The following is an 18,531-nucleotide window of genomic DNA, read 5'->3' on the forward strand; positions in this document are numbered from 1 at the left end:
CTGGATAAAAAGATTATACATCTTAAAATTCAAAAGTCGAATTTTATAAAATTTATGTTACAAAAATCAATTTAAAAAAATAAATAAAAACAAAGAACGTAAGAGAAGGGATAACACCAAAAATATAACATGGAGTAGTCGAATTTTGTGGAATGAATTTTAGAATTCTTAGATATAAAAATTTTATTTATCTTATAAATTCTGGAAATTTTCCATACAATATAACATAATTTGACTGGTACCAAGTACAATAATATCTGATTATACTTTCAACCAGAAATGTTTGAACAAAAAACCAATCAAGGATCAAAAAATATCACGTTACTACCCATGAAATGAGAATCCATAACACTAACAAGAACAAGCCGGGTAACCAAATTTTTTGGGAGAGCCAAAATCACCCGGCCATAGAATAGAAAATCAGGCAATTTTCTAATAATACAAATTACTCAAGATATTGGATTAAATATCCATTACAACTAATTGTAACAAATTCCATCAATGCTTTCCAAGAGGCTAAAATCCCATGTAACTCTTGTCAGCTTTTAACTTCTAACCATGTAGTTTAAGTAGCAAACGTTTCAGTTGAAGCTGAATCCACCACTGGGGACAGAGACCTCTCCTCCAAATTGGAAGCCCTGTTGCTGCGATGCATCTCCAGGTGGTGCCGGCTCATCGTCTTCCTCCAGCCAGTATGTCTCCAGAATCTTCACTGCCTTCTCATAAATCTCAATGTTGTCATGACTCTGCAGGTTCTCAATTTTTTCGAGCCCTTCAGCATCCTCTATCATTTGACCATAAAGGTTGACATCTCCTGTCCGACCCAAATTCTTCTCAGCTTCCCCTACCTTTAAGATGTTTTCAAGCCCTTCCAAGCAGACAGTGACAATTCTTGGGTCCGGGCACACAAGCAAGTCACATAAAGGTTTAATACATTGTTGACTTACGAGGTACCTGTTCACAACAAAAGGGGGGCTCAATTCCGAAACTTCTATTTAATACTAAAATGAAAATGAACTTATTATGTTCAAGTGACTAGCTTAATCTTGCTCAGAACAAAAGGGGGGCTCAATTCCGAAACTTTTATGTCAGAAGGACTCACTTAATTTGCTCATGAGTGCCGCCAGATGTTGCATTTGATATGGCCCATGCAGCCTCTTTTTTTACATCAAACTCAGCATTTTGAAGCAATTGGACTAGCGGACCAATAATGTTGGCCTCAATGACACCCTGCAGAGTAGCAAAAGCAACATCAGCAATAACAAATGTGTTACTTGACAAACCTAGCAAAAACTGTTGGGAAAGCACTCCAAACCACCATAATTGATATACCATTTACTGAATGGATAATTATTAGCAGAGAACCAAACATTACCTGAATTTGCTCCCTGTTTCCTGCTGTGATGTTGGAGATAGTCCAGCAAGCTTCCTTTTTAATGCTCTTTTTATGACTACCGCTCAAGAGGTTCAAAAGACAAGGTAGCGCATTACAGCTGATGATACACTGGAAAAGATTGGGCTCTCAGACTTGTGAAATCATTATATAATCCATAAAATAAATACACGACGCAGTTCTAAGGGATCCAATGCTAGCCTACAATGTATGTTATCTATGAAGGTAAACTTAAGGGAGAACAGGTCCACTCATGGTTTGCCTGGAGAACAAATCAAGAGAAAACAGGCCCGCACAAACCATGAGTGCACATAAAGTTGGGATGCAGCAACATCTCATTTGACTTTAGGACCTCTATCACTGGAATAGCATACTACACAGACGCTTCATTTCTGAATTCCCTTAGCTTCGAATAATATAATATCATTCAAAGTCCTAGAAGAACAATTGCATAGTACATGCATTCCTACTATGTCATGACACCAAGAATAAGATTCCACCAACCAGGTCCTGCATCAATACTCAAAAAGGTGGTACATCCCAAACATCTTACACCATCCCACTCTGGAACTCATTCCGAAGAAAAAATGAAAACAACACTCACACAGACCACAATTTGATTAACCTTATCCCTACCCCAAATTGACAATGAAAGCCGAAAAGAAGGGCTGGGCCAATTGAGATTAGTATAACCATCATAAATGATAGTTAACTTTCTCCATTCCTAAAATTGATATTTGCTCAGATATTTTCCCCCATGCTCAATTTACATATAAATTAACCCAGGTAAATTCAGTGTAATAAAGTTTCTATTCACTTCCCAGATCCCAGTTCTGTTCCTCACCAGGTATTTTGTTTTGCTATTGGTTAACTTGGCAGTGTTACCAAATCCAAAAAAAAAAAATAGCAAAAGAAAACATGCGCCTTATTTTGAAATAATCACACAACATGTTTGGCCATACCTGAGTTTGTAAATCATCTCCAGTGACAATATTTCCAACTGTCCGAAGGGCAGGAATAAGAACAGTGGGCGATGGATGGCTGAAATTCCAGATCATTTCATTCATCAGACACACAATGGAAAACCCATATTGTATAAAACAACTTGACCGAGGATACCAAACTATAGAGTACAGATACTCACAGCAACAACTCGACTAATCGGGGGCATACCCCAGAGTCAATCACAGCTTGAATTTTATCATTTGTTCCATCAGATAGATAAGAGAGAGCCCAGCATGCGTCAGTCAAAACTTCTTCATCACTAGAGTGTATAAGTTGTTGAAGAATTGGAAGTGCAGGTCTCGTCTGTGATTAAGCTAATAATGTCACAACATATTCTTTCCATAGTGACATAATCCAATATAACAATAATATGCAGTCCTTAAAGGCAAAATTACAAGTTAATTTTAGAAAGCATGTCATGCACAGAGGACTTGCTTATGGCCAAGGAATTGCTATGGAGTCTATAAGTAGCATCAAGCAGTGCAGTAGAAACCATGCTTCAAAACATTCATAAAGTCTAATAGCACCATTTTGTGCTAACAATCATCTAAATTCAGAGGGAATGGAACAGCATCATATAAAAACTCTACAAATGAACAAACAATGACCTACATATTAAGCTGTGAAACAAATCAACTGCAATATTCAATAGTAAAGTTTAGGAAAGACCCTTAAATGCATGAATATAATGACTCATGTAGATCATACAAAATCACTTGCTGACCAAGCTTTGGCAGACAAACCTGTTCGAACACAGGCTGTGGCTTGCCTCTGCAGAAATTTGACAGCGTCCAGGTAGCATTTCTTAGCATAGATAACTTGGCATGTTCATTCAACTGAGCTAGCAATGGACCCAAGGCACCATGACCAAGTACAAGGTCTCGACATTTGGGGGAATCACCAGCTACATTACCCAAGGCCCAGACAGCCTAATGTGTAAAAGAGGAATAATCTAACTGCTATTAGTAAAATGAAAAATTATACAATATAATTTGCAGAAACTTTGACTACAAAAAAAATGCTTATCAAACCAAACAAAGCAACTAAGCCAAATCTAATTTTATAACATGTACGCACCTGTTCCCGAACATCATCACTTGGAGAACCAAGAAGCTTAACAAATATTGGGACAGCTCCATGATCAATTACCACCTTAGTGTGCTCTGATGTTCCAGAAGCAATATTTGTGAGAGCCCAAGCTGCCTCAAACTGCAGTAGTGTTTGCACATTGATATAAGATTAAAAGAAACCATATGGGCTTAAAAGGACATCTCAAACAACATATAAGACATTTCGTTAAACCTGAAGTTGGGGGAAGTCCTCCCTCATCAGAAATTCAACAAAGCGGGGAACAACACCTGCTTGAATTACCTCCTGAATTGGAGGACTGCGTTCTGCCAAAATCCATGCATCATAGAGTCAGTAACGAAAAGCCAGGAGTCAATAATTCTTGCTGTAATCTAAATTCTGATTACAGTAATCACCTATAGAAAGTAGTTTACGGAATTGAGTGGTTGCCTCAAGTTGTCTACCAGCATCGTCAGTCCAAACACTTGCAACCATTGATGGTAGATTTTCTAACTGCACCTGCAAGTGAAATAATTAATAAATTAACATACAGCATCACAACTTTAACACAAAGACGAATTCCGTTCAAGAACAATCTGATTTACATATTACTTCAAATGAGAATTTTCAATCTACATGCAGAAGAAACATTGTCCGAAAAAACAGGCAAGAGGCATCAAGGCCTCCAATTAAGTTCAAAACATAAGGAATAAACACAGACGAACATCAATCCCTCTTGACTTAACGATTACAAAGTATATAGATTAGACACATAAGAGAATTTTCAAAATCACAGCTCACGAATCCGTACAATCAATTAAACGCCACTAACCCTAGCATCAAAGAAAACCAAAACCCAACCATTCAATTCGAAGTAGAAAACCTGTCTCGATAACCTCAAAACAAAGCAAACAGAAAACAGACACACAAAACCACAAATCATCGAAACTTCATCAACCCAAGAAAACCCATTCGTATATCTACCTTCTTCTCGATGCCGGTAGTGGCTTCAACTGGGATAGAAAACTGCGGGATGCCCTCACGGCGCTTCTTCTGGAGGCTCTCTTCACGGCGGTTCTTGCGAATCTCAACCATGTTGTCCTCCCTCCGCCGGCGGCCCTCCTCGGCGTCCACCGCCACCTTGTACCTGTTGCGACGGACCTCCACGCGAGCATTAGGTCTCAGCGACATGGTTCACCAGAGCAAGTATATCGCTGAGAAAACGGGAAATTGGGGGAGAAGAGAATTGAATTTGAGTGGCGGAGTGGAGAAGCGAGGGATTTATACAGGGGTTTTATTGTTTGGGAATTGGGGTTTCTTAATATTAGGGCATGGATCAACAGATATTTACGAGCATGGGACTTGTGAAATTTGAATTTGAATTTGAGGGAAAACCCGAATTTGAACACTTGGGCCGAATCCCAACTTGGCCCAACCCGATTCAGACCCGCCCGCCGCTGTGCCTTTTTGGATCGATTGCACTTAGACTTGGACTTGTGCAGCGATTCGATATTAAATTAAGATTAATTAATAAAAAGTTATTTAAATTTGATTTTTTAAATTTAATAAATTAAATTTGAATTTTTTTTTATTTAGTTGAATTTTTAATTCGACTCGAACTCGATTCAATTAATATAAAAATAATAAAAATACTTAAAAATATAAAATTATTTGAATTCGTCTCGTATTTTATTAACTTTTGAGTTCGATTAAGGTAGAGTTCGCGAGTTTTAGAAAAATATCTTTTAGCTTTTTGCTTCAAAAAAAATATTTTTTGAGGTGTTTGGAATAACAGCTCCTACAAAATGAAAATAACTCTAAAAACACTACAAAATAGCACAAAATCAAAAAAAAAAAAAAAATACACTGTTCAAAGAGTGTGAAACATACCAAAAATGCCTAAAATATTTTCACCTAAACATATACTCTGTTTCGGCCACTCTCAAAGATGGGCCGAAAACAAATCTTAAAATCAACTGTTCCTTTTGATTTTGTCATAACTCAATTTTTTTTACAAAAATTACTTCTATAAAGCCAAAAGTTTTCGCAAAAACTCCCTAAATCTATAATCAAATTCAAACGTAATTCTGAAAGTTCGAAAATCATTTAAACAAACTTGAACAATAGCGTGCTCAGTTCGACTCGAATCGTTTACAGTTCTATGCAGGCAAAATAATATTGTGGAGCTTATAAGATGTTAATTATGGTAATTTTGATATTAATATGATTATAAAGTCGTGAAATTGTTACCTCCTTTTTAAAGGAGATTATAAGCTCCTAACATTTTATTTTTCAATCCCATTAGCATCTTTAGGAAAAAAAATATACCAAATACTTTTCGATGTCTTATAAATATCCGAAATATTTTATAAAATATTTTGAAAAGTATATAAATCATTTCCAAACACCCTCAAAGCATATGATCCATGATTTTTATTGAACACTTCTTTTTACTTATTTCAAAAATATAAAATTTTTGCAAACACTCCTCACCAGAGTTTAATATTATACTAAAATAGTGGGGGAAAAAAAAGAGATTTACAATAACTATAAAGATTTTGACATTCATTGTAACTTGACATTATTTAGAAAAATTGTTATTTGATTTCCAAATGCAATTTAAAAATAAGTTTGAATATGGTAATGTTTTTAATACGTTGATTGGAACACGTGACACATTATAGTGTAACTGTAATAGTAATAACTTTATACATTGGATTATTTTTAATTGATATTGATAGTTGTGTAAACTCGATGTCCATACAAAATTGAAAAAGCAATGTGATCCAGATCGTTTAGATGAGGTAGGGGTTGTGCACGATACCTCTCAAAGATGAGGTCGAGAAAATTCTAAACCACCCAAAGATGTGGATCCTGAGAACAAAGAAGATCATTAGGTTAGTTGGGAGATCCCTAAATAAGACCCTCTAATACTTAAATCAGTATACAATAAGGTCAAAAGCAATTAGATCGTTTAATATGGTCAAATATGCAATGAATGTAACATACCATAAATTTTTCGGACATCAATATTTATAGGTCCAAACATCCGTACACAATAGGGCCACGTGGTATTATCTCAAGGAGAATTCCTATAGAGATCAACGGTTGACATTTCGGATCCTATCTCCAGGTTGGATGGGGTGGGGTAGGCTGACAGCCCCCATAAATTCTGATAAAAAGTGCACAGATCTTGTGGCTTGCTTGTTATTTTCTTCATTAACAGGTGATTTCTCTTCTTTGTAAATTTCTATTATAATATGTAGAAGAAATTTTCTTAGCAAGTTTTGCGTTCAAAATGTTTGATGAAATGCCTGATTGAATTTTTGTTGACTTTGTTTGATTGTGCTCGGACTTTGGCTGGATTTTTGTATCACTGTTGCTGTGTATACTTGGGGAATGAAAAATGATGTATTGTTGAAATTGGATGATGTTTGTTTCGAGTAGATGTGGATTATCATAGTTGGAACTTCTATCTCTAATGTGAGTTTGAATATTTTGTTTTGGTGCAAAGGTCTTCTTCTGAGGCTCAAATCGGTGGCCATGGATTTTTAATGCTATATAATCTAATTGATTGAAACTTTCCATTTTTAGACTATGTGTCTTTTGACCAAAATTGAAACATTGCACTACAACAGTGATACAAAAATCCAGAAATGTTAGAGTTGAGTTGCATATCAGTTAATAGCAGTATTACACAAAAGATGTTTTAGATTCAAAGTGTGATAATTCTTGGCATATTGTCAAACACTTTTTGCTTGGCGTATTTTCTTTTATATTTTAGTAAAAATTATCACGATTAGGATTTAGTTGACTTGCTTTTTATTGTTTCTTAGGTATGAATTTTGAGACGCAAAATGGTAATCTTTCAACTTATATCTCTCCCTTCAGAGTAGATTCAACAGATTCAATCTTTCAACTTTAGGAGGACGGAATTCAACAAATTATGGATGATACATATCCGTCTCTCAACGAAAATAATTTTGACATGAGCACAGGCATAACAATGGTGGTTGATAAAGATGAGAAAACTTCATTGTCGAAGGCCAAAAGACAAAAAAAATCAACCGATTGATTAGAATTTGAAGATGTTAAGGATTTAGATGGCACCATAAAAATCTCTTGTAACCTTTGCAAGAAGATGTTTGTGAAAAGTAAAGGTAATTCAACCACTCAATTGCGCAGACACTTGCAACACTGTGCCAACCATATTAGAGCAAAAATAATAAAGGAAAAGGAGAATTCAATGCAAACATAGCTTGGCTTAATGCCCAGCAGTGTTGATCCAACATCTCATCCAACTTTACAAGATGGAAAGTTTGACATGGAAGCAATGAAAGAGTCATTAGCTCACTGAATAATGATGCATGAGAAGTGTTTCTCTGAAGTGGAAGAAGAGGGATTTAATTTATTTTGTAGAAGGGGAATGCTTGAGTGGAGAGGAGTTTGAAGAACAACAACAAGGACATATTATGTCAATGTTTATGAGACTCAGAAAAAAAAAAAAAATTGAAGGACTTACTGCAAAAAGTAAACAAAAGTAGTCTTACGATTGATTGTTGGAAATAAAAAAATCAGAAGATGGAGTATATGGTGATAACTGGCCATTGGATTGATAAAAATTGGGGACTACAGAAATGTGTACTCAACTTTGTTCACATTCTACCTCCTTGTAAAAGTCTTTGAGATTGCTAATGCTATTTGGCGTTGCTTGGAAGATTGGGATATTTAAAGTAAAATTCACACAGTATTTGTTGACAATGATTCTGCCATTTACCTTCTGAAGATTATGCACAAAGAAAGAAAAAGTTGCTTTGCAAGGAAAAATTATTTCATGTCAGATGTTGTGCTCATATTTTGAACCTCATAGCTCAAGATGGTATTTGTGAAATTAAAAACATTGTTGAAGTGATATGTGACAGTGTAGAGTATGTTCAACGATCAGATGCAAGGCTTTTTTGTTATTTTCTAAAATTGTGAAATAACTAAACTTACTAGAAAGATAGTTAATTGATGATTGTCGAATGAGTTGGAACTACTTATGAGATGTTGCAATCAAATTCAATGATGTTTTTTCAAGATTTGCTGCTAAAGATCCACATTATGATGACTGCCCGTGTCCTAAAGATTGGGAAAAAGTTGAAAAGGTATGTTCGGTGTTGGAAGTTTTCTGCGATAGCGATACACATCATTTCTGGGAGTGATTACCCAATTTCAAACTTGTTTCTAAATGCAGTCATCTTAGCGAAAGTGTTATTACATGAGAAGTCACTAAACAATGATGGTTTTATTCGAGATATGGTTTAAAGAATGAAAATTAAATTTGACAAATATTAGGGTGCGACTAAAATTTATTAATGTCTGTAACAGCCATTCTTGATACAAGCTGTAAGATGAAAGCACTTGAGTTTTGTTTCTCTAAGCTTTATTCTTTCGAGAAAGTAGAAAGGAAAATTAGTTTTGTTCTCAAGTCCTTGCATGAACTTTATTCTAAATACACGCTGATATATAATGATGAAGGTGAGTCGCTTGGGCAAATGCAAGGGGCAGTTCTCAAGGTCAAAATACTAGTAATGTTGGAATCTAAAGAGGTTGGTCTCAATATGATAACTTTTTGGAGTCAGTTCAATCTGTTTAGCCTTAGAAATCAGAAATTAATATGTATCTTGAAGAAAGTTGTTACTCTAAGTGTTGACAATGCTTGTGAAATATGATATTTTTGGTAAGAAAAATGCATATTACGCTATTTGGTTTGAGTTTTTCTTTTCTTTATCAGTAATCAGTTATTACATCCTTATCTAACTTTTTATCTATATTTTTAACTTTGATGCAAAAAGATTTATTCTTACTAATGATATTTCTTTTTCTTCATATTTTGCAGTTACTTCAAGATCTTTGTATATTTGAGTTGAAATTGATAAATGAGGAGGGCACCGTGTATTGCTGATGCTTATGTGTGATTGCAAAGTTACAATTTTTTTTATTACTTGAATGTGTTGCATGCTAAATAATTGGACTGATGGGGTTATGAGATTTAGGTGAACTGAATTTGTTGGTGTTTGTGTAAATAATAAGAAGTGATAGTGGAACTTTGATTACTTCTCCTTAAATGATTGGACTTAATGTTTTCATGACTGTCAATTTTCTTTTATCATATTACTTTTTTTATTTGTTTTCTTATGAATATTTTCTTCTTCTTATTTAAATTTTTTAATAATGTATTTCAAATAGTATAATAGTCCATATTTTTTTAAATCCAGATATGTTTAGAAAAAAAAATTAATTGAGCTTGAGCTTGAGCCTGAGCCTTTATTTCCAAACTGACCGAGCTTGAGCTCAAATTTTTGATCGAGCTTGGCTCGTTTGCACCCCTAATCACTAGTTCCGTCACCATCTTAATTGCCTACCAAAGGTTGTTTACAATTTGATAAACTGACTAAATTGATTTAATTCAGACCAAAAAATTCAATTTGGTATTTAATTTTTATTTTTTTGGAAAATTTGATATTCTATTCAAGTTTAGTTTTAGTTTTAGTTTACTAAATCGTATTGAATACCTAAATATTCTTTTAAATACATATTTTTATATTATTATAAGGGTTAAATACATTCAGATTCTATTTGAAAATATAAAATTACACTTTTTCTAAAAAAAGTTTTAAAATTATACGTATACCTCCTTCGAAGATTCATTATTACACCTAACCCCCTTTTGTTAGAATTTTGACGGAAAAAACTAACGTTAGCAAAAAAAAAAAAAAAAAATTACATAAATTTTCAATTTTACCTTTTATTTAACGTTCTCATATAATAATTTATACTTATAACAAAAAAAAATACAATAATGATAACCCTACTCCACATATATATGTATTATATTTATCACTGCAAGTACAAAAATATTCATGAAAACGTTAAGTAAGGAACGAAATTAAAAATTTATTTAATATTTTTTTTACTAACATCAACTTTTTGCTAATGTAAAAAAAATAAGAATGATATTAAAATTGTCACTAGTTATATGTTTAAGCAACAAAAAATTTATTTTCTCTCCATATTGATTCTTATTATTTTAACAGCGATAATATTTACGTAAATGTCGCCACTAGATATAACGAGTGAGAAGAAATATTGCGTATAAAATTATCATTATAAACAATTGGTTACAATATATAGTGATAATATAATGACACTAAATATATATAATTATTATTATACATATCTTATTAATTATCTATACTGACATTTTAGTGTACAATTCGCGTCGTTGATAACATATTGCGATAAAACCAAAATTATTATCACTTATATTGTAATGAAGTAATAGGCTAGGAACATATATTTTACATAACTCAAGATTATGAATACTCATTTTCATGAGGGTAGGATCAGTATTCTTATCTTATACATGATTTTAGTTACTTTCTATAGCAAACGTGAGATCTAAATTATTAATAGTTAAGATTTAATCAATTTTAATGTATATTATATCTATAATTATAAAATATAAAATATAAGTTATTATTTATTAAAAAATAATAAAATTAACCCCACTCCACCCTCCACTTGCCGCCCACCCCATGCCCCCTCGCGCCGGGGGGGGGGGGTGATTTTATCGCCACAACGGTCGATCAGGGGACTTTGGGTGACGCAACTGTCGCTGTAGCCCAATTTTCTTTAATTTTTTGATAAAATTTAAAAATTAATTTAAGAAAAAATAAAATTTTAAAATGATAAGAAAAATTAATTTAAATATCGTAAAAGAAAGTATTAAAATTAATTTATTAACATATATTTAAATTAAGTATTGATTTGAATTAACTAATAAAATATTATTGTTATTGTTCATTAATATTCACGTTAATTGATATTTAAATTTTAAAAAACGAACTTAGTATACTATTTTTTGTATTGATATTTAAATCTGTATTTTAAATATTATAGTAATATAAGTAAATAATTAACAGGTACTTATTACAAATTTAAATATATGAAAAACATCCAAAAAAGTATATATTACAAATTTACAATTAAATCAATATTTCTAATGCAACGAGGCCATGCTTAGTTGCTATTTACTAAACAAATACTGTGATTAATCTTTTTTCTGTTCTTGTATTAAACTAAACATAAAAATGATATAATAAAATAATTTAATTTTTATTTTTATTCCATTTCTAAATTTATTATATTCTCATCAAATTTCATTCCTACGTACTGATTGCCCCATAAAGTATACCTTTAACGACAACACACCACACTAGTATATATAGCACATGACTCTATTTTTATCAATAAAGCAGAAAATAGTAAGGAAAAAAAGGGTTGGTGATTTTATGGGAAAAAATATCACTTTTGGTCCCATACAAAAAAAAAAAAAAATTACATAAAATTATAAATTTTAGCACATTTAATCCCGTAGGTTAATAAATTGCAACATTTAGGACAAAAAAATGCTATAATTTTTAATCTTTTAGGACCAAATACACTTTTTATCCTATCAGATCAAAGATATTACAAATTTTATGGATCGAATATGCTAAACTGTGAGACAAGAAATACAATATTCTCTATCGTGTGGAACTAAGAATACAATTTTTTCTTGTACCTTTTGTTATTACCTCTCCCAGACTTTGGATATTCTAAAGTTGGACGCCTGCTATTAACATTAGGAATTAAATTTAGTCAGATTGTGAACGTGGTAAAAAAAAATGAATAAAAAAAAAAAAATAGCACAACTACGAGAAACACAATTTATGTGGTTCGGGACATTCTCCAACGTCCACAGTTGCTTAACATCATACGATGGTTTCGAGTGAATTATGATAAAAGATCACACGTCAATTATTTACCCAATTAAACGAAAATCCAAAGCCTTGTAATCTATATTAACTCATAGGTTACATTCGAAAGTTACATCCATCTAACTGCCTCAAATGGAAGGACTAAAGGTGCATGAACTTGGTAGAACAAGAGGAAAACTAGCAAGTTTGAAATCAATGGCCTGGTGAAACCGGCACAGGCAAAAATGTTAGGAATCGAACGTGTTTCAGATCGATGTTTCTAAGACTGGACGCAGAACATCACAGGTTAAAGATTTGCCATGAATACAGATCATAAATCATCACTCAAATGTATCCTCCAGGGTGTAAGCCATGCCAAAATTCCAAGAAATACCAGAGGGAGTACCATGATTTTGACATGATCGCACATCCTCCGATCGACTGTTCTCATGCCATGGAAAAAGTAGGTCATATGTAAGGTACTAGTGGGAATGTAATCACTCCCATTACAAACTAAGTAGACATGGGGAATTAGTGCTTGCTATTTAAGTATGCAGTATGGTTCCTTAGTATCAGCATGTCAACTCAAAGAAACTTTGTAAGGAAAAACCTATACCACAGGTTATTATCAAAAGAGAGATCGATCTTAAAGAGCGACTACTCTGAATTACATCTCAAGAATTCTTGAGGGATAACTAGAAGGCATATTACAAAAGATAAGACCAAACCAATTACGGGCATAATTACATGGCTAATTACAGACAATAGGCATAAATCTCCGTTCATTATGTAAATTTCAGATCAACTCATGAAATAATGAATCTTGAAATCCAGCAGAAAATAGATCAGAGCAAATGGAAACAATCTAAAATGTGAAAGAATCAAACAACCAACATCATTGCATCTCGGGCATATGACGGCACAGGAAACATATTTCTCTCCCATAAGCCTTTATATTTCATCATTCACACAGACATAACTATCATTATGGTTAGCATAGTTGCAAATAATTTAAAACTTGATCACAACAATTTTTGCTTGATAGAGTTCAGAATGCCAACAAACAAAAGTAAAAAGGAAATCTGGAGAACATGGATCATATAGTTCTAATCTTCATTCTTACACTAAGAGAAAATACAGATTTTCTTCCTACTTAGATTTGCTGTGAGAAACTTTCTTTCCTTCGGTTGTAGAAAATTATTTATTCCCAAAACGTATGAAGTCTGTATTAAGCAGCAAGCTATACTAGTTGGTAGTTTATTAACTTTTATTTAAATGGCAGTTCCAAAAAGATGTCCTTCTGCATCAAAAAACCATATCTGTACAATTTTTTGGAAAAGGAAGGGGCACTGGGCAGCTCCTACCGGTAGAACATCTCATTTCCCTAGAAACAATCGTGATCATCGTTTAGCTACTGCATTTGTTTTTCTTGTTGCTGGTCATATGTATAGAACTAATATTGGGATTGGACATAGCATCAAGGATCTTTCAGATGCACATATCCCTCCGGAGGGCAGTTGGGACGTCGGCATAAGGGTCGAACGAGTCCAACAAACTGGACTGTGGTTATGATAAAATAACTCGTAAATTTCACTATGATGCACAATCATAAAGCGTATAAGAATATAATAGATACCATCTACAGCAACCAATCTACATGGACAAAAGATTTGTGAATCACAAGTTAAAGTGCATGCTTGAATAAATAATCTAGTACTGGAATAGTGGAAGAAACCTAACGAAAATTCTGAGATTAACAGCGCAAATATTTGAGTCTTTTGCGGTAAATTAAAATATGCAGCTGCTTCTCAGCAGTTTTTGCAAGCACAAAATTGTTCATACACGAGAAATTTTACCAGAAATGCCTTTCTCTTCATCACTATCATTCTTACTATCCACTTGCTTGGGCGGAGGAGACTCCCTTTGGTTCGAAGTAGTCCCAACTCCAGTGACAGACTGCTGATATAGAACTCCTCCAGCAATAGTCAGGAGCAAACAAACCAAACCAAAAGGAGTAGCATGCTTATCCCAAATCAACACATTGATGGCAACAGTCAGAAACTTGTTCACCACCCCTGTAACTGTAAATGCAGTTGCAGAAATTGCCTTTCTGGCAGCGAATCCAAAGAAACTAATAAGCAACCCGAACACACAAGATAAAGATACAGCTACAAATGCAATTGGCTCAAACAAATCCCATCCACTCGACAAAGTTATTGCCGCAAACACATCGACATACTCCCCTGTCACAATCCAAAATATGGGAGCCATCATCAATGACAATAGATTGTTGTAAAACACGAATCCCCAAGTATTCAACCCAAGATTAGTCACCATGTGCTTGATGTAAACCATCTCCGTCGTAATAGTCACCAAATATGCAATAGCCCACGAATATGCAGTCAATGTGAACCCATTATCAGTAGCTACATATCCGATTGCACCCCCCAAGATGATCACCAAAGAAAGAAATGTGAGTTTCGACGGGCACGGCTGCTTCCTAAATGCGGTATCAGCAATGGCTACGAGGAGCGGAGTCAAGGATCTGAAAACTATAAACGTATCCACATTGGCGTGGCGAAGGAGATTCGTATTCGTGAAAATTGCCAAGTAAAAGACCAATGCTGCAGGCAGGAACTTCTTTGCTGTCTCGAGAATGAAAGGATCGTGGTGCAAAAACCCGAATTTCCCAAGAAGCCAAACGCCCAAAGCTGAGGTAAAGTATTGAAGAGCAGTGAGGAGACCGGGGTAATTAAACTTGGTAATGGCGAATTTGTTGATGACAGCAAGTAAGCTGGAGCAGAGAGCATAGCCTATTACAAGACTGCTGGTGGCATAATATTGCTTTGAACCCTCCAATCGGATCGAACCCATCATGAAATTTCGGGATTATTCGACGAGAACCCAGTTGAAATTGCAGTCGATCAGAGCGAGATCAAGAGCTGCAGCACAGAACCATTGCTCAAATGTTAAAAGTAAACGATCTCAGTTCTCAAGCCTTTTCTTGATTTACGGATGTGAGAAAAAGAAACCGTAAAAACGGAAAGAATGGGCAAATATGAATTATTCCAAAACAGAAAAGCCGGTCTCTGAAATCACTGAATTGGGGTTAAAACGCATTGAATACAAAACCCTAATCGACATCCGGGTACGAATTCTGGCCCAAATTCGGGGTAAACTGGGTGGAAAGCGAAAAAAGATAAAGAAAGACAGTAAATTGAACGGTCAGCATAGCACATGTATCAATCAGAGTTAAAAACAAGAACTCCAATAATGGAGGATTTAAATGTGAAGGAAAAATATCTGGACGACCGACAAAGGTAATAGGGGAAAATTAATGCTGGGGGAAGAACAAGTATGGAACTCAGATGCGGTTGGTCAGGGGCAAAATGGGAATGAGGATGGTGTGAGTGTGTGAATAATTTTTTTAACTTATTTAAATAAAATATTTATATTATGTTTTATTAAAAAAATCTAAATAAATAAAAGTATATGTGGAATCATAATTTAATATAAATATCGAATATATAAAAAGATGTTGATAAAAGAAGAAAAAGATATATAATATTGGGTAGAAAATGGGAAATTGAAAGAAAAAAGGAAGAAAGAAATAAACTATAAAAAATAATTAAGTAAAATCATAACAACAAATTCATCAATCAAAGATTATAATACTATTATAAATTTCAAGATTGAGGTCTTCTGAAAAATTGAGCATCATATCAGTTGTTAGTACATGCGTACTTTATCGTGAATTTTTTGGCCTATCGAAGAATCGATCTAATTGATGATCGATGTACTGTATTTATGTACTTGTTTTTTAACTTAATGAAATTTACATTTATTGAAAAAAGTTTAGCATCGTAATGTCCTATGATGTATGGGTATTTATTTGAGTTAGTCATTTAACTTATAAATAATGATTATTTAGACAAATTTTGATTTTGTCAAAGTGTTCCAATGTCTAAAGTCAAGATTATACCTTAATTTTTTTATTGAGAATGTTGATGTAAGGATTTGAAGTATATTTTTTTATCAGAGTGCCTAATTTTTTTTGAATTTATAGAAAAAATTACGTGGTATCTTGATATATGGTATCAAGACTCGAAAATTTGATATTAAAGAAAATAGAGAGAGACTTTCTTTAAACTTGAGTCGTTTGAATTTGCTACGCTGTATACTGTGTTGTGACTTGTGTGTTGCGCATCATTGTGTATGTTGTAGCTTGTATTGTGAAGATCCCTTTTAATAGGTATGTACAAAGCTTAGTAGATTGAACTTATTTTTTGAACGGCTTATACTTGAACATGATTTGACCCAATTTAACCAATGCAAAACTAAAAAAAAAAAAATATTTTTATCTTAGATTGATCCGTCAATATGCATATGGCCCAAATTTAATATATACTTGCGAATTTATTGACTTTGAAAGTATAAAAAGCCAAATTTCTTATGACTTTTATATTGAAACGCAATTATTAGATTCTAAAATTTTGATGGCCCCCCTCCCCTTTCTCCCCCAAAAGTAATGGCAAAGTCTAGCCCAAATTAGGCTAAGAAATCAAACCCAATCAGCCCAACACCAGCAGGCTAGGAAACCACCAACGCACGACTACCTTTGACCTGTTAGCAAGACAACAATCACTCCAGGCTTAATTATATCCTATTGACGGCCCATTCAACTTAGCAGACACGTCCACCACATTCTATATCTTGAGCCACACATAATCACCAAAGTACGACCAGCATGGATGAACATGTCAGTTGTAACATGATGGATAAAGAAGAAATGTAATCACTTTCGTTATTTTTGCTTACTCCCTGATGATGTGGCAAATCCCATTTTTGTTGGTGTGGGGCCCGTATGACGCAGTAAATAGCTGGATCAACTTATCACAATAAAATAGACATTCCAAAAAATCCAAATATATGTTAATCACCCTCAGCACGTGTCCCCATATCTCCGTCCCGTTCCTGTAAATAGGGGTTTAGATGGATCAGGGGAGATAACAAGCAGTTAACTAATCTTCCAATCAGTTCTCACTTAAGCATTTACTTAATCCGATTTGGTCCACTTGGAAAGGGGAAAGCCCCTGACAATTGGATCAAGTAATTCTGTGGACTAGCCCAATTCACCTGGACTAGATTCAAAATCCAAATTATAATGGTCCAAAATATCCTCATTGTTGACTTGGGAGTTTATGTTTTCATTGCTAGTTTTTAGGGTCATTTGGTTTCATTTTTAAATGGACATTTTCAATTTGAGAAAAATACAAGGAACCCCCTTATGATATCGTAAATAAGCAAATTATCCCCTTATGATATCGCAAATTACCCTTTTATAAAAAAATAAATAGCAATTTACCTCTCTATATTTTTTAAAATATAGAAGGAGGTAAATTACTTCATTTTAAGAAGTACAGGGGGATAAATTATTATATTTTTTTTTTATAAGAGGGTGGTAATGTGCTCGTTGAAAATGCTCAATCGCATTAAAACCTTGCAACATAGGTCCAATGAAAGTGCCTTTTTATTTTTACTTACTCTATACAAAATTTTAAACTCATCGGCCAAAGATTGTGTTGTCATGTTGACCTCTTTTGTAATTTGAATAGAAGAGGAAGAGACAATGACACGACATATAATGTAATAATATACTATAAAGTTGGAATTCCATACATGCACAACACATATATATTTACTATTTTTATAATCAAATTCGAACAAATTTTTATTTCTCACACCTAATAATATCAGACCAACATACAATCTGACCATATTTTTATTTTTCTCACAAACACTAATAAAATATTTTTACTTCATTAAAAATAAAAATAGAAACAAACAGTTGTTTGTTTGTATTTTTGTTTTTAGTTTTCAGTTTTTCAAACAGTAATTAAAGTGAAAATCTTAATCCAATTTGTGTTGATAAGAGGCGTCATAGTTGTACTTAGAAGATTTTTTTTCTTTTTTTTCATTTCTCTCTCTCTTGCGCGACCTTCTCTCCCCAACCCGCCCAACCAGCTCCCACTCTTGCCCCTCCCCACCACCACCCCTCCAGCCAGAAAAGTATCCTATCCCATTAATTTTGTTTTTTAAATTGTAAGTAATTTTTATTTGTTGGAAAATATTTTAATGTATGTAACGTTTTTTTTAAATGTATCCAATTTTGAAAATTCTTCTGTAATTTTTATAATATTTTTTCTAATTTTTTATAATTATAAAAATTTAAGAAATTTCTGTAATTTTAAAATTTTTAAAACATTTTCAGTAATTTTAATA

General features: G+C 33.5%; 2 protein-coding genes and 1 long non-coding RNA gene across 3 annotated transcripts; 1 reads left to right on the top strand and 2 right to left on the bottom strand.

The window, feature by feature from the left end:
• Nucleotides 1–304: 304 nt before the first annotated feature.
• On the bottom strand, nt 305–4,753 carry LOC105172414 (importin subunit alpha-1). The gene is made up of 10 exons (XM_011093820.3): nt 4,451–4,753; nt 3,883–3,985; nt 3,701–3,792; nt 3,476–3,607; nt 3,142–3,327; nt 2,538–2,701; nt 2,356–2,434; nt 1,376–1,504; nt 1,103–1,230; nt 305–954 (listed from the first exon to the last, which is right to left on the bottom strand). The coding sequence occupies exons 1-10, from the start codon at nt 4,655–4,657 to the stop codon at nt 582–584; spliced, it is 1,593 nt and encodes a 530-aa protein (XP_011092122.2). The 5' UTR covers nt 4,658–4,753; the 3' UTR covers nt 305–581.
• Nucleotides 4,754–6,242: 1,489 nt separating this feature from the next.
• On the top strand, nt 6,243–9,597 carry LOC148785194 (uncharacterized). Its single transcript, XR_016067908.1, has 2 exons — nt 6,243–6,692; nt 9,348–9,597. It is a non-coding gene; the product is annotated as an uncharacterized LOC148785194 (long non-coding RNA).
• A 4,377-nt stretch (nt 9,598–13,974) lies between these two features.
• On the bottom strand, nt 13,975–15,580 carry GONST4 (golgi nucleotide sugar transporter 4). The gene has a single exon (XM_011093818.3). The coding sequence runs from the start codon at nt 15,124–15,126 to the stop codon at nt 14,086–14,088; it is 1,041 nt and encodes a 346-aa protein (XP_011092120.1). The 5' UTR covers nt 15,127–15,580; the 3' UTR covers nt 13,975–14,085.
• Between the last annotated feature and the right edge of the window lie 2,951 nt (nt 15,581–18,531).

Source organism: Sesamum indicum, linkage group LG10 (assembly GCF_026168435.1).
Source record: "Sesamum indicum cultivar Baizhima isolate 11 linkage group LG10, ASM2616843v1, whole genome shotgun sequence".
Classification (NCBI taxonomy): Eukaryota; Viridiplantae; Streptophyta; class Magnoliopsida; order Lamiales; family Pedaliaceae; genus Sesamum; species Sesamum indicum.